The 14269-nt window shown below is 43.8% G+C and overlaps 1 protein-coding gene and 1 pseudogene across 1 annotated transcript in view; both read right to left on the bottom strand.

Moving 5' to 3' along the window:
* Nucleotides 1-14269, bottom strand: part of kiaa1109 (KIAA1109 ortholog) — a 523818-nt gene that overhangs the window by 450265 nt on the left and 59284 nt on the right. The window contains exon 9 of the mRNA XM_070862493.1: nt 5295-5488. Within this exon, the coding sequence (XP_070718594.1) occupies nt 5295-5488 (194 nt within the window). The remainder of the gene's footprint in view (nt 1-5294; nt 5489-14269) is intronic.
* On the bottom strand, nt 1416-1653 carry LOC139251973 (U2 spliceosomal RNA; annotated as a pseudogene).

The following is a 14269-nucleotide window of genomic DNA, read 5'->3' as shown; positions in this document are numbered from 1 at the left end:
TAATACTGAATCATGTTCCATTAACACAACAAATTATGGAACAGCACCAAACAATAAACATGTGCATGTGGAATAGTTGTCGCTGAGCCCTCGGACATCAGTAAAGCGTTTACGGATGAGCTGCTGGCGCAAGGCTCGAGCAATCGTTAAAGGAGCACGATGGCCCGCCCTCCTCCGTCATCGTGCTCCGACCTCAGGCACTTGTATGGCTTCCTCATCCTCATCATCCTCCTCCTGCTCGTCATCTGCATCTTCCACATCATTATCATCAACCACTCTCACCGAGATGGGTCTTCCACTACCAGCTGCTGCTGCCTCATGATGGCTAAGTTATGCAGCATACAGTACACAACAGTGAACTGACCGATAATCTCATGGGAATTCACCAAGTAGCCTCCGGAATGGTCCAGGCATCGGAAACACTGTTTCAATATGCTAATGGTCCTCTCAATAATGCTGCACGTTGCAATGTGCGACATGTTGTATTGATGGTCAGCTTCCGTCCAGGTTACGCGAAGGGGCTTCATGAGCCAGGTGGCGAGGCCGTACCCTTTGTTGCCCAGTAGCCAACTCTGCCCTTCTGGTTGCTGCTTAAACATGGCAGATATAACGTAGGATGAACGCATCATGGGTGCTGCCAGGGTATCTTGCATCGACTGACATGATGCGATGCATGTCGTCACACACGAGCTGCACATTAATGGAGTGGAAGTCTTTTCTATTCCTGTACATCTCGGAATCCTTCAAAAAGATGCTCGCAAGGCGATGTGGGTACAGTCAATGCAGCCCTGTATCTCTGGGAAGCCAGCAATCCTGGAGAAGCCCACAGCCCTGTCATGGACTGCTTGGGCGATCATGGGGAACTTGAAGAAGTCATTCCTCCGCACATACAGTGCAGCTGTGACCTGGCGAATGGAGTCATGTGTTGCATGCTGAGAGATGGCGCACACATCCCCAGTTGTAGCTTGAAACGATCCGGAGACATAGAATGAAAGTGCAGCTGTAACCTTCACTTCAACTGACAAAGCAGTCCTCCTGACGCTTCTCGGCTGCAGGTCTGCTCTCACCAACTCACAGATCTCACGGACAACTTCTTTGCGGAAACACAGCCTTCTGACAGACTGCATCACTCAGGTGCAGGTACGAACGCCTGTCTCAATATACCTGACGTGGGTAAGGCCTCCTGTCCAGCACCCTACGAGCTCTGATGTTCTAGATGCGATGAGCTCTAATCAATTGTCTCCTATGTAGCACCATGATGCAGAAGGCTCGCACAAGGTGTGGCATTGTCAGTTTTTTTTTTTTTTTTTATTCGTTGCCAATCTTTCCAATTCTTTGTCAGATCACAAACGCCAGAGGTCACCTTGCACACATCAAGGATCACCCTGCGCCAATGCTCTTGCCAAAAGGCCTAGAGCCCAAGCACCATTTCTGGAAGTACTGCAATACCAGGTTCGTGCCATGGAGGTGGATGGGTCAGGCCCCCCACACACCTCCGTGGAGGTGGATGGGTCAAGCCACCCCACCCACCTCCTATTTCCAAAAAGCATAGAAGAATCACCTTCCTGATCCAGGGAGAACCACGTTGGGGTCATGGTTACTCCCCTGTCAGGTCAGTTACGCATGATCTTAGCCAAAAGGCCGAGAAGCGATTGTCAGTATTGCCCCCATACTTAGTTAAACTTTCAAAGAAGTTCAAAACGACAGGAAAGCAGGCAGCACAGGTTCGCAGTTCTCTCTCTCCCCAAGGTCTGTATGGCTGGACCACACCCAAAGGTCTTGAGGTCTCTCCTCACTTCCCCCCTCCACTCCCAACCACCCCACCACCCCTCTTGAGTCTTGTGATCTCTCTCTCCCTCTCCCTCCCCCTCCCCGGGCTATAAGCCATAAGATCGGCTATCTCTCTCCCTCCCCGGGCTACAAGCCGTTAAGATTGGCTATCTCTTCCTCCTCTCCTCTCTCTCTCCCACCATCCCATCCCCCCGCGGCTTGTCTTGTAGCCGAACCCCGAGCCACTGTGTCCGGACACAAGGCCGATTCTGCAGGCTAAACCTACAACCCTCAAGGCCTCCTTCAAGACGTTCGGTGGCGCCGTGTGAGTGAGTAAAAAAAAAAAAGAGAAAACTTGTGAAATCCAACAAATTTACACTTCTACGTTGACAGGTAAAACAAAGTTGAACTTTATTATTGATTTTGACAGTGTTCTTGACTCCTCCAAAATCTTCGATTTAAAAAACAGTGGCGTCATTCAGCACAGATTTGTGAATGTGCGCGGGTTTTCTTAACTCACCAGAAGGTTTTTCATGAGTGGCCAAATACGCCAACATAATACAAAAAAATGTTGGCCAAACTGCAAACAATTGAAAAAACAGGCGCAGACGTCAAAAAGAAATTGGCCTAAAAAAAATCATAACTAAGTCTGTTACGCCGGCGCAGATCACAGGGGGAAATTTTGAAAAAAATAAATACGCCAAAAATTTGACTCAATACGCCAAAAAAAGCAGCCTACTCCAAAAAACGGCGCAAATCACAGAGGAAAATTGAGCCCTATGATATTTTGGGTTGGACAAAGATAAGGAAATTTTACTTTGCATTTGGCTCTTACTACACCTGACCTAGGAGTGCTCAATACTGCCATTGGATGTGTTTCACTTCTAAGCATGGATATCCTTCACCATAATGGGAAATAAAGATTAAAAAATTCATATCAAACTCAACAGTTGTGACAGAAATGTACTTTATAGGTTTGATTAACTTAAAATTAAATCAAATTGCTAAACCGTTGAAATTTCCATTTTGGGCACCCAGGGTCATTATCAAAAACTCCCATGTCGAATGCAGCACAACCAGCTACACAGAACAAATCCTTTTAAGGTGCCCGAACAATATACTGTAATTGCCAACCTCAAATGTGATTTTTTTTTTTTATATATTACTTTCCACACAGCCACATTTACAAAATAAGAGAAAAAAACCTGCAAACTTGAAATAAAAACAGAACATTCAGATTAGGTGACCACTTTGCTGAACATCTCTATTCTGTTGAGTAGTGTAACCCTGATAGATCTGTGGCTTGCCACTTTAACTCCTCTTCCCATTCCCACTCGGACCTCTCAGTCTTTGTTGTCCGACATTGTTCCAATGAAGCACAGTGCAAACTTCAAGAACAGTACTGCTTTTTACTGCTGAGCACGCTCTCTGGTCTGAACAATGACTGCAGTAACTTCAAACCTTAACCACACTTCATGCTCTTATCAGTGGGCATTTGCGATGTGGAAAGCCTCGGTCACTGTCATGGGGGGGACTCAGTTGACATTGAAGTCAGAGACCCTTTGTCTGTCTAGCCCGATGGTGAGGACCTTGCCTCATTTATATTTTCTGTTTTAGTTTCGTTTCAGCTGCAACTGCACTTTTTGTTTTCATTTTCCTTATTGTTTATTCCTCATGTTTTTAGTGCACCTGCATCCCTCATATCTTTTCACTCCCCATCATTTACATATACTTTTGTCTTCGCTACATGACTGCATTATCACACTGATAATCAGTGCATCTATCAATGTTGCTCAGTCTTAATTGAAGTTCCAAGGCACGTGGTCTTCCTAATCTCTTGATTAAGATAAAGGGGTGGGGGGGTGCAGCAATGGAAAACAAAGTAGAAATGAGTGGGCAATTATCTTCGGATTACTTTAACTGAAGTACAGTATGAGTTCCTGGATTTTTTTTGTAAAGAGTTAGCACTACCACAAGGAGTAGTTGAGGTGAGTAACATAGATGCATTTAAGGGGAAGCTTGATAAGTACACGAGGGAGAAAAGAATAGAAGGATCTGCTGACAGGGTTCGATGGAGTGGGGTGGGAGGAGGCTCGTGTGGTGCATAAACATCAGCATAGATCTGTTGAGTCGATTAGCCTGTTTCTGTGCTGTAGCTATGTAAATCCAGGTATATGTTTCATTTACAGCAGTAAAGAGAATTTTAACCAAAATACTGTATATGCCCATTAATTCTGTAGCAACAAAATACTTTATTTAGCTATTAGTTATAGATGTTTTCATAGATTTCAGGGTCAGATATGTTCCTCTTAAATTGAAAAATGGAACATGACTGATACAAATCACACATGATTCATGGACATGTTATGCACAGTGCCAGACTAAGTATCAATAAAACTCAATTTTAGCAATTAATGTAGACACAGCCTAGAAGAAGACATGTTATGTAGAGCTCTCTGTCATCTTACACATGAAGTTTGGAACCACAGGGAATGGTTGAGGCAAATAGTATAAATGCATTTAAGGGGAGGCTAGATAAGCAGATGAGGGAGAAGGAATAGAGGGTTATGCTGATAGAGTTAGATGAGGAAAGACGGAAGGCAGCTTGAATGGAGCATAAACACCAGCATGGACTGGTTGGGCAGAACAGCCCGTTTCTGTGCTGTATATTCTATGCAATTCTGAGTTCTTATCCACTGACATTATAAATCAGAAGTCCTCAACCCATTGTTCCCATTAACGTCACTGGAGCAGAACGTCATGACTCAAGAGCACAGCTCACCACAAAAAACTAGCCCTTCGTTCTCTCTAACCACCAGTGCTAAAGCAAAATAAGGCATGACCAATGCTACTGGCAAATTGGTTATGTTTCTTCCTTTTTAAAGCCTCGGACGAAATAAAAATTCAGTAGGCTATCCATTCTTTAACAGTGTCTGATATGCTCTAGGCAATACCATCATGATCTTAAACATAATTTCATGATTTCTGCTTTTAAGTGAAGGAATATGGTTGCTCTATACCAGAAACAATGAATTGTTGAGAAAGTAGAGGATTAAAAATAACTTGAATGCATTAATATACACCTGACTTAAAACAAACATCCAATGTGATTATTACATTCTTGTACACATCATCAATGTAATATACTTCATAACATCAGTGTACTGCTTCAGCTATCAGAAACAAGAGGCTAACATCCTGCAAAACACTGAGTATATTCGTGTAATATTCGGAAATCTGTGTTTTTTGCATGATTGCAGGTATAATACAAATATTTGCATATGTAAAAAGTGATAACATTGAATATTTTGAGAACGATAAAATTGGAAAAATACTCAGTCCTTTACAAATAAACATTCATAATACAAATACAAAAGGAAAATACTGCGGATGCTGGAATCTGAAGTTTTTCTCAACAGCTGCTGCCTGACCTTCATTCATAATACAAAGGAGTACTACCTCTATAATTTATTGCATTTAATATATATATATTTTTTTTACAATAAAATAGAAATTCTTCATACTCATCATTTTGCAGGGAAACGTGTCTCGGACTAGGAACCAGCATGACTCTAACATTTTCCAATTTTCCCTTCACAATGTGCATAAATTGGTCAAGATGGCTAGAAGGTGGTTTTGTTGTATATGTCAGGAAAGCATCATCAAAATTTATGCAGAGCGTCTGAGGTAAAAAACGGTTCCCAAATGCCAAACGACCCTAGTAACAAAATATTTAATTAGCACAACTGAACTAATGAGGGGTAATCCGTAATAATTACTACAGTGTTTTCAACACCTCACTGAAATATATATAACAAACACCAAACAATGGCCCCAAGTTTCCACACGCAGCGAAAAAGGCGCCCCTCAGAGCTGGGCACCTGTTTTTCGTGCCGAAAACGGCGCCTGAAAAAAAACGCGGTATTCTTCTGCTTGGCGCGGCGCACAGGGGGCGGAGCCTACCACTCGCGCCGATTTTGTAAGTAGGAGGGGGCGGGTACGATTTAAATGAGTTTTTTTAGTGCCGGCAACCCTACGCGTGCGCGTTGGAGCGTTCGTGCACGCGCAGTCTGAAGTAAACATTGGCACTCGGCCATTTTAAAAAGTGCTGCAGAAAAAGTGAAAATTTGTTTATTGAACCCTTGCAAAGGCTTGCATTTTAATTTTCTTGATATTTCTGTGTGTGAGGGAGTGCTGAATAAATCACCTGCTGAATTAATGTTGGCTCTTTAACCAGTGTTACTGCAGCAACTGTGCATTTTAATTCAGTCTTTACAACTCGTTACTGTTTCAATCTCCACTACTCATTCTGTAATTAAAGATAGACTGTGATAAACGGGACACATGCACTTGTTTGAGACTATTCAAATTCTTTGTAGCTGTTCAATTTTTAAAATTTTTTACTAAAACCACATTGCCCTTCCATGATCAGCACTGAGGCTTCTTGCTGCTTTCTCCCCCTGCCGTCGGTCTGTCCCGACGGCAAACCGCTGCCTGAAAGGCCTGCTTGAAGCACTTTCACATAGGTAGGAACATGGTTTATTTAATCTTTTCTTTGCTTATAAATTTTTATTCAGGTTGGATTTATTTGTATAATAATATTTGTATAAGTATAACTAAGGATTGATTGTAGAATTTAATGACTTCCCTTCCCCCCCCCTCACCTCGTTCCCGACGCCTAATTTGTAACCTGCGCCTGATTTTTTTTAATGTGTAGACAAGGTTTTTTCAAGCGTACAAAAATCTTCACTTGCTCCATTCTAAGTTAGTTTGGAGTACGTTTTCACTGTGGAAACTTTCAAATCAGGCGTCAGTGGCTGGACACGCCCCCTTTTGGAAAAAAAATTCTGTTCAAAAGTGAAACTGTTCTACCTGACTAGAACTGCAGAAAACTTAAATGTGGAGAATTCCGATTTCTAAGATATTCCGTTCTCTGCCAGTTGCTCCTAAAAATCAGGAGCAAATCATGTGGAAACTTGGGGCCAATAAAACTAAGCTGCCAAACTCTCAAAGTTTATCACGCAATAATAAACTTTAACATTGTTGTTAATATACAGTATATTATCAAAAAATACAAGACAGAGTTAAAAGGAAACGTAACCTTTATGGGTATTTGTATTCGATACGTTTTCCCCATTTATATGGCATCTGGTCTGTAATCGTCTCTAAAATCTATGAATCTTGCACCTCAATGCTGTCGACGTAGTGTGCTACACCAATTGTCGGATAAGACAGGTTAACGCGTGGCTGGAGAAATGGTGCAGAAGGGAGCGATTCAGATTCATGGAGCATTGAGACCAGTTCTGGGGCGGGGGGACTTGTTCAAGATGGACAGATTGGCCCTCAACAGAGTTAGGACCAATGTCCTTGGGGGGGGGGGGGGGGGGGTGGGGGGGGAGAATTAACTCATTGTCATCATAGGCAGTCCCTCGAAATCAAGACTTGCTTCCACTCTAATAGTGAGTTCTTAGGTGACTGAACAGTCCAATACGAGAATTACAGTCTCTGTCGCAGGTGGGACAGACAGTCGTTGAAGGAAAGGGTGGGTGGGACTGGTTTGCCTCACACTCCTTCCGCTGTCTGCGCTTGCTTTCTGCATGCTCTCGGCGATGCGACTCGAGGTGCTCAGCACGCTCCCGGATACACTTCCTCCACTTAGGGTGGTCTTTGGCCAGGGACTCCCAGGTGTCGGTGGGGATGTTGCATTTTATCAAGGAGGCTTTGAGGGTGTCCTTGAAACGTTTCCTCTGCCCACCTTGGGCTCGCTTGCCGTGTAGGAGTTCCGAGTAGAGCGCTTGCTTTTGGAGTCTTGTGTCAGGCATGCGAACAATGTAGCCCGCCCAATGGAGCTGGTCGAGTGTGGTCAGTTCTTCGATGCTTGGGATGTTGGCCTGTCCTCCCAGGGGATTTGCAGGACCTTGCGGAGACATATTTGGTGATATTTCTCCAGCGATTCGAGGTGTCTACTGTATATGGTCCACGTCTCTGAGCCATACAGGAGGGTGGGTATCACTACAGCCCTGTAGACCATGAGCTTGGTGGCAGATTTGATCTTCGAACACTCTTTTCCTCAAGCGGCCGAAGGCTGCACTGGCACACTGGAGGCAGTGTTGACTCTCGATGTTAATGTCTGCCCTTGCTGATAATAGGCTCCCGAGATATGGAAAGTGGTCCTCGTTGTCCAGGTCCGCATTGTGGATCTTGATGACTGGGGAGGGGGGGGGGGGGCAGTGTTGTGTGGTGGGTCAGGTTGGTGGAGGACCTTTGCCTTACGGGTGTTTCATGTAAGGCCCACGCTTTCAAATGCCTCGGTGACGATGTTCACCATAACTTGGAGTTCAGTCTCTGAATGTGCGCAGACGCAAGCATCGTCCGCGTACTGTAGTTCAACAACAGAGGTTGGGACGGTCTTGGATCTGGCCTGGAGACGACGAAGGTTGAACAGGTTCTGTAGTTTAGTTCCACTCCAGGGGGGAGCTTGTGGAGTGTGAGGTGGAGTATTGCAGCGAGGAAGATCGAGAAGAGGGTTGGCGCGATGATGCAGCCCCGCTTGACCCTGGTCCGGATGTGGATTGGGTCTGTTGGTCAGGATCACGGCTTGTATGTCGTCGTGGAGCAGGCGGAGGATGGTGATGAACTTTTGGGGGCAACCGAAACGGAGCAGGACGCTCCATAGTCCCTCATGGTTGACAGTCTCAACTGCCTTTGTAAAGTCAAATGTGGCCATGTACAAGGGTGCCTGCTGTTCCCTGCATTTTTCTTGCAGCTGTCGCGCTGTAAAAATCATGTCTGTTGTACCCCGTAGAGGACGAAATCCGCACTGTGACTCCAGGAGGAGCTCCTCAGCTACAGGGAGAAGACAGTTGAGGAGGATTCTAGCGACGACTTTCCCAGTGGCTGATAACAGGGAAATTCCTCTGTAGTTGCCGCAGTCAGACATGTCCCCTTTTTTAAAAAAAAAAAGGTCACGATTACTGTATCTCTGAGATCTCCTGGCATGGTCTCCTCCTTCCAGAGGAGAGATGCGGTTATGCATTTGTGCCAATAGTGCCTCTCCGCCATACCTTAGTGCCTCAGCGGGGATTCCATCTGCTCCCGTTGCCTTTTTGTTCTTGAGCTGGTGGATGGCCTTTTCTACCTCGTGCAGGGCTGGGGGTTTGCTGAGATGGTGGCAGATAGCATGCTGTGGGATGGAGTCGAGGACATTCGAGTCAAAGGCAGAGTCTCGGTTAAGGAGATCTTCGAAGTGCTTCTTCCAGCAGGTCCTGACTGCCTTGGTGTCCTTGACGAGTGTCTCCCCATTCTTGGCCAGCAGTCGGGTGGGGCCTTGGGCCGTAGGCAGCCTTGACTGCGGTGAAAATCCTCGCACATCATGGCTGTCGGCCAGCTGTTGAAGCTCCTGTGCTTTCTCCACCCACCATCTATTCTTTAGGTCACAGGTTTTTTGTTGGATCTCAGCCTTAAGCTGTCTGTAATGCTGCTTTGCTGCTCCAGAGTTGGTTTGTTGTTTTAGGTTCAGAAATGCCCTGCGCTTGCGATTTATTCGCTCTTGGATCTCCTGATCATTCTCATCAAATCAGTCCTGGTGTTTCCTATTTGAGTGACTGAGCATCTCTTCGCAGGCATTGGTTATGGTGGGTTGGAGGGCAGACCAAACGCTGTGGGCATTCTGCATCTCGGGGACATCAAGGATCGTCAGGTTAGCAGTGAAGCACTGGCTGTATAGGGCTCTCTTAGCTGGGTCTTTGAGTGCCCCGGCATTGACTTTTTTGCGGCGCTGCTTCTGCTGCGATCGTCGCTTTGGGGCTATGTTAATGTTGATGATGGAACGGATTAGGCGTTGGTCCGTCCAGCAGTCATCAGCTCCTGTCATGGCACGGGTGATGCGCACGTCCTTGCGATCACTGGCTCGGACGATGACATGGCTGAGCAGGTGCCAGTGTTTGAAGCGAGTGTGTTGCCACGATGCCTTGTTCTTGTCCCTCTGGCGGAACAACGTGTTAGTGATGACAAGGTCGTGCTCTAGGCATTTTGTCAGGAGCAGGGTACCGCTGGAATTGGTTTTCCCTACCCACTCTCTGCCGATCACGCTTCCCCAGAGGACTGTGTCTTTGCCGACCCTAGCGTTGAAGTCGCCGAGGAGAATCAGTTTGTCATCCGTAGGGATGTGGGATAGGGATTTTAAGAGGCTGGAGTAAAAACTCTCTTTGGTCTCATCTGTTGCATCGAGTGTTGGGGCGTACGCACTGATGACTGTGGCGTATTTGTTCCGGGATAGGGGGAGTCCGAGAGTCATGAGACGCTTGCTAATCCCGCAGGGGGAGTCTCTGAAGTGGTTAACCAGCTCGTTCTTGATAGCGAAACCGACTCCGTGGAGGCGCCGTTCTTCCTCTGGTTTTCCTTTCCAGAAGAAGGTGTAACCTCCACCTTGTCCCTTGAGCTGGCCTTCCCCTGCCCGCCGGGTCTCGCTTACGTCGGCATCGTCGACATCGAAGCGTCTAAGTTCCCGGGCAACTATGGCGGTGCGGCGTTCCAGCCTGTTGCCATGAGGGTCCTGATGTTCCAGGTCCCAAACTTCATATTGAAGAGTGGAAGATGCCTGTGCGTGAGTTCTTTTAACATGGGGTGACCGTTGCACACCGGCTACCACACTGGCTTAGCTGAGCTAGTGCTGTAGGGGAGGGTTTAAACTAATTTGAGAGGGGGATGGGCATCAAAATCAAGCATTTGTTTATCAAAATATAAAGAATTGCTGTTTTAATTATTAATGTAGTTGAATATTCGATTCTGTGTGTATGCCTGTATATTTGTGCTATTTCACATTTTCTCTGGATGCTGTTCCAAATGAGACACTCAGGTTCCACAACATTCCTGGATGTCATCTAATTTAAATAAAAGCATCTAATACAGTAATAAAGCATTAGATGAATATTTTTTATACCCCTTACGCTACGCAAACAGGCCCTACGTATATTTACCACTGTATACTTTCCTCCAGTTGGAAAAACTGGAGGAGAGCTAATTTCATTGAGTGAAAACCACTCCTCTCTGTTTTCTGCCCCTTGGCAAATTTTGAATCCACACTGCCACTGTCCCTTTATTCCCGTGGGCTTTAATTTTGACAACCGCACTACCCTCATTAACCTCTCCGCTACTTCATCAAAGAATTCAATCACGCAAGTCAAACATGATTTGCCTTTAACAAATCTGTGCTGACTTTAATTTATTAGCCCATACTTTTCTAAATACCAATTAATTTTTTCCTGGATTATCGTCACTAAAATTTTCCCCACCACTTAAGTTAGGCTGAATGGCCTGTTGTTGGTGAAATGATCAGGGAATACTTTCAAAGTTTGCAGATGACACAAAAGGTTTGAAATGTTGAAAACGATAAGGAGGATAGTAACAGATTTCAGGAGGATACAGACAGACTGTTTACAGAAATGGGCAGAAACATGGCAGATGAAATTTAACAAGAGTGAAGTGGTGCATTTTGGTCAGAAGAATGACGAAAGACAATATAGGGTACAAGCTAAATGACAATTTTAAAGGGGGTGCAGTAACAGACACCTGGCACGGAATGTACACAAATCTTTGACAGTGGCAAATTGAGAAGGCTGTTAAAAACTAAAGCGTATGAGATCCTTGGCTTGATCGATAAAGGCATAAGTACAAAAGCAAGGATTATGCTAAACCTTTATAAAACATGGGTTAGACCTCAGCTGAAGTATTGTGTCAAATACGGGGCACCACATTTTAGGATGGATGTTGAGGCCTTAGAGAGTGGTGCAGAAGAGATTTATTAGAATGGTACCAGTGATGAGAGATTTCAGTTATGTGGAGGGACTGGAGAAGCTGGGGTTGTTCTTCCAGCAGAAAAGGTTAAGAGGAGATTTGATAAAGTCATAAGAAACTGTTTCCTGCGGCAGAGGGTCGGTAATCAGTGGACACAGATTTGAGGTGATTGGCAAAAAAAACAGCAGTGACCAGAGGGAAAAAAATGTACACAGCAACTTGTTGTGATCTGGAAAACACTAGCTGAAAGAGTGGTGAAAGCAAATTTAACAGTAACTTTCAAATGGGAATTGGATAAATACTTGAAGGGAAAACAGTTACATAGCAATGGAGAAAGAACAGCAGAGCAGGACTAATTGGATAGCTCTACCAAAGAGCCGACAGACACGATGGGCTGAATGGTGTCCTTTTGTACTGTATCATTCTACATTATTCAAGTGTCTGCCCAGAATTTAAAATCATAAAATCATACAGCACAGGAGGCGGCCATTTGGGCATCCACCGGCTCCTTCGAACAGCAATCCAGTTAGTCCCATTCCCTCACGCTTTCTCCATATTCCTACAATTTTTTCTACTTCAAGTATTTATCTAATTGCCTTTTGAAGGTTACTATTGAATCTGTATCAACCACCCTATTGCATTCCAAATCCTAACTACTCATTGCATAAAAATGTTTTCCCTCACGTCGCCTCTGGTTCTTTTGCCAATCACCTTAAATCTGTGCCCTCTGGTTATCGACCCTTCAGCTATTGGAAATAGTTTTTCTTTATTTACTCTATCTAAACACTTCATGATTTTAAATAGCTATATCAAATCTTCTCTTGGCCTTCTCTGTTCTAAAGGAGAACAACTCTAGCTTTTCCAGTCGATCCATGTAAATACTCCTTAATTCCTGGAACCTGTTTTAACTGACTAGAACTCGAGCAAACTAAATTGCAATTTCTAAGATACTCCATTCTAAACCAGTTGCTCCAAAAAAGCAGGAGCAACTCAGGCCGAAACTTGGCCCCCATACTCCAGCTGGAGTTGAACGATTATTTTATATAGGTTTAGCATAACCTTCTGGCTTTTGTATTCTATGCCTCTATTTATAAAGCCCAAGATCCTATATGCTTTATTAACTGCTTTGTTAATCTGTCTTGCCACCTTCAAAGATTTATGCACAAACACCCCCAGGTCTGTCCTTGCACACCCTTTAAAATTGTACCATTTAACATGTATTGTCTCTCCTCATTCTTCCTACAAAAATGTATCACCTCACACTTTTCTGCGTTGAATTTCATCTGCCATGTATCTACCCATTCCACCAGCCTGTCTATGTCCTCTTGAAGTCTATTACTATCTTCCACATTGTTTACTACACTTACAAAAATTTGTGACATCTGCAAATTTCAAAATTACGTCCTGTACCCCCAAGTCCAAGTCATCAACGTAGCTGAAAAAAAAGCCATTCACCACAACTCGCTGATTTCTATCCCTTAACCAATTTTGTATCCATGCTGCTACTGGCCCTATTATCCCATGGGCTTCAATTTTGCTAGCAAGCCAAATATATGGTACTTTATGAAATGCCTTTTGATAGTCCGTATACACAACATCACTGCACTGCCCTTATCCACCCTCTCTGTTACCTCATCAAAAATCTCAATCAAGTTAGTCAAACACGATTTGTCCTCAACAAATCCAAACTAGCTCTACTTTATTAGTCCATGCTTGTCCACGTGCCTGTTAATTTTATCCTGGATTACTGTTTCTAAAAGCTTCCTCACCACCGGTGTTAAACTGACTGGTTTATCCTTTTTTTGAACAAGGGTTTAACATTTACAATTCTCCAGTCCTCTGGCACCACTCCAAGGAGGATTGGAAGATTGTGGTCAACACCTCCACAATTTCCACCCTGACTTCCCTCAGCAACTTCAACAAATAGCTTTTGTATAGAGAATCTGAAAATTATAGTTTCAAAAATTAAAACTCAAACAAAACTACAAGGTATGCTGTAGTTAACAATGATAAACTGAGTTAGCCTTCCTTTTAAAGACGGTAATCCAGTTCCAAAACGTGCGACAAAATAATAAGTATTCATTAGTGTGTACTTTAAAATGTAGAAACTGGGCACCACATGTGTGATTGCTTTCCATGAATGATTTAATAAAGTATTAGATTAATATTCTACAAAAGAATACTTAACGGTTGAAGATTTACAATGAAAACACAAGCTATAATTTTTAAATTGGTTGTAATTTTTTGCCATGTTCAAAAATGATTTTAGCATTTAGACAAGTCAATGCCCCTGCATGGAACATGATAAATTGTTTAAAGCAGCATTATGGTGAGAGAAATAATATCTAAGAAAAACTATTAGTTTTATAATGATTGGCATCTGAACATTGGTGAATAGACGTATACATTCTCATTTATCTTTACTAAAATTCAATTATTAGTTGGTACACGGTGCAGAAAAGCCAAAATGACTACACAGCAAAAGAAATCTTTGACAAAATGGACAACAATGAAAGAAAATGAAAAAGAAAATATTCAAGCACTTCTGCTAATAATTAATACCATCTACCAAGCTTCAAAGGCGTCCTCGTCTATTGGCTGCTGGCCCCAAAAAGAGAGAGTATTATTTGAACTCGCGTGGAAACCAGTTGTTTGCATAGGCCATCTGGAGTCAGTTGCAAAGATCCAGGCCAGTTCCACTGTA

The sequence above is a fragment of the Pristiophorus japonicus genome, chromosome 2 (genome assembly GCF_044704955.1).
Source record: "Pristiophorus japonicus isolate sPriJap1 chromosome 2, sPriJap1.hap1, whole genome shotgun sequence".
NCBI lineage: Eukaryota > Metazoa > Chordata > Chondrichthyes > Pristiophoridae > Pristiophorus > Pristiophorus japonicus.
The sequence above is the reverse complement of the archived record's forward strand: the minus strand, read 5'-3'. Positions and strand labels throughout refer to the sequence as shown.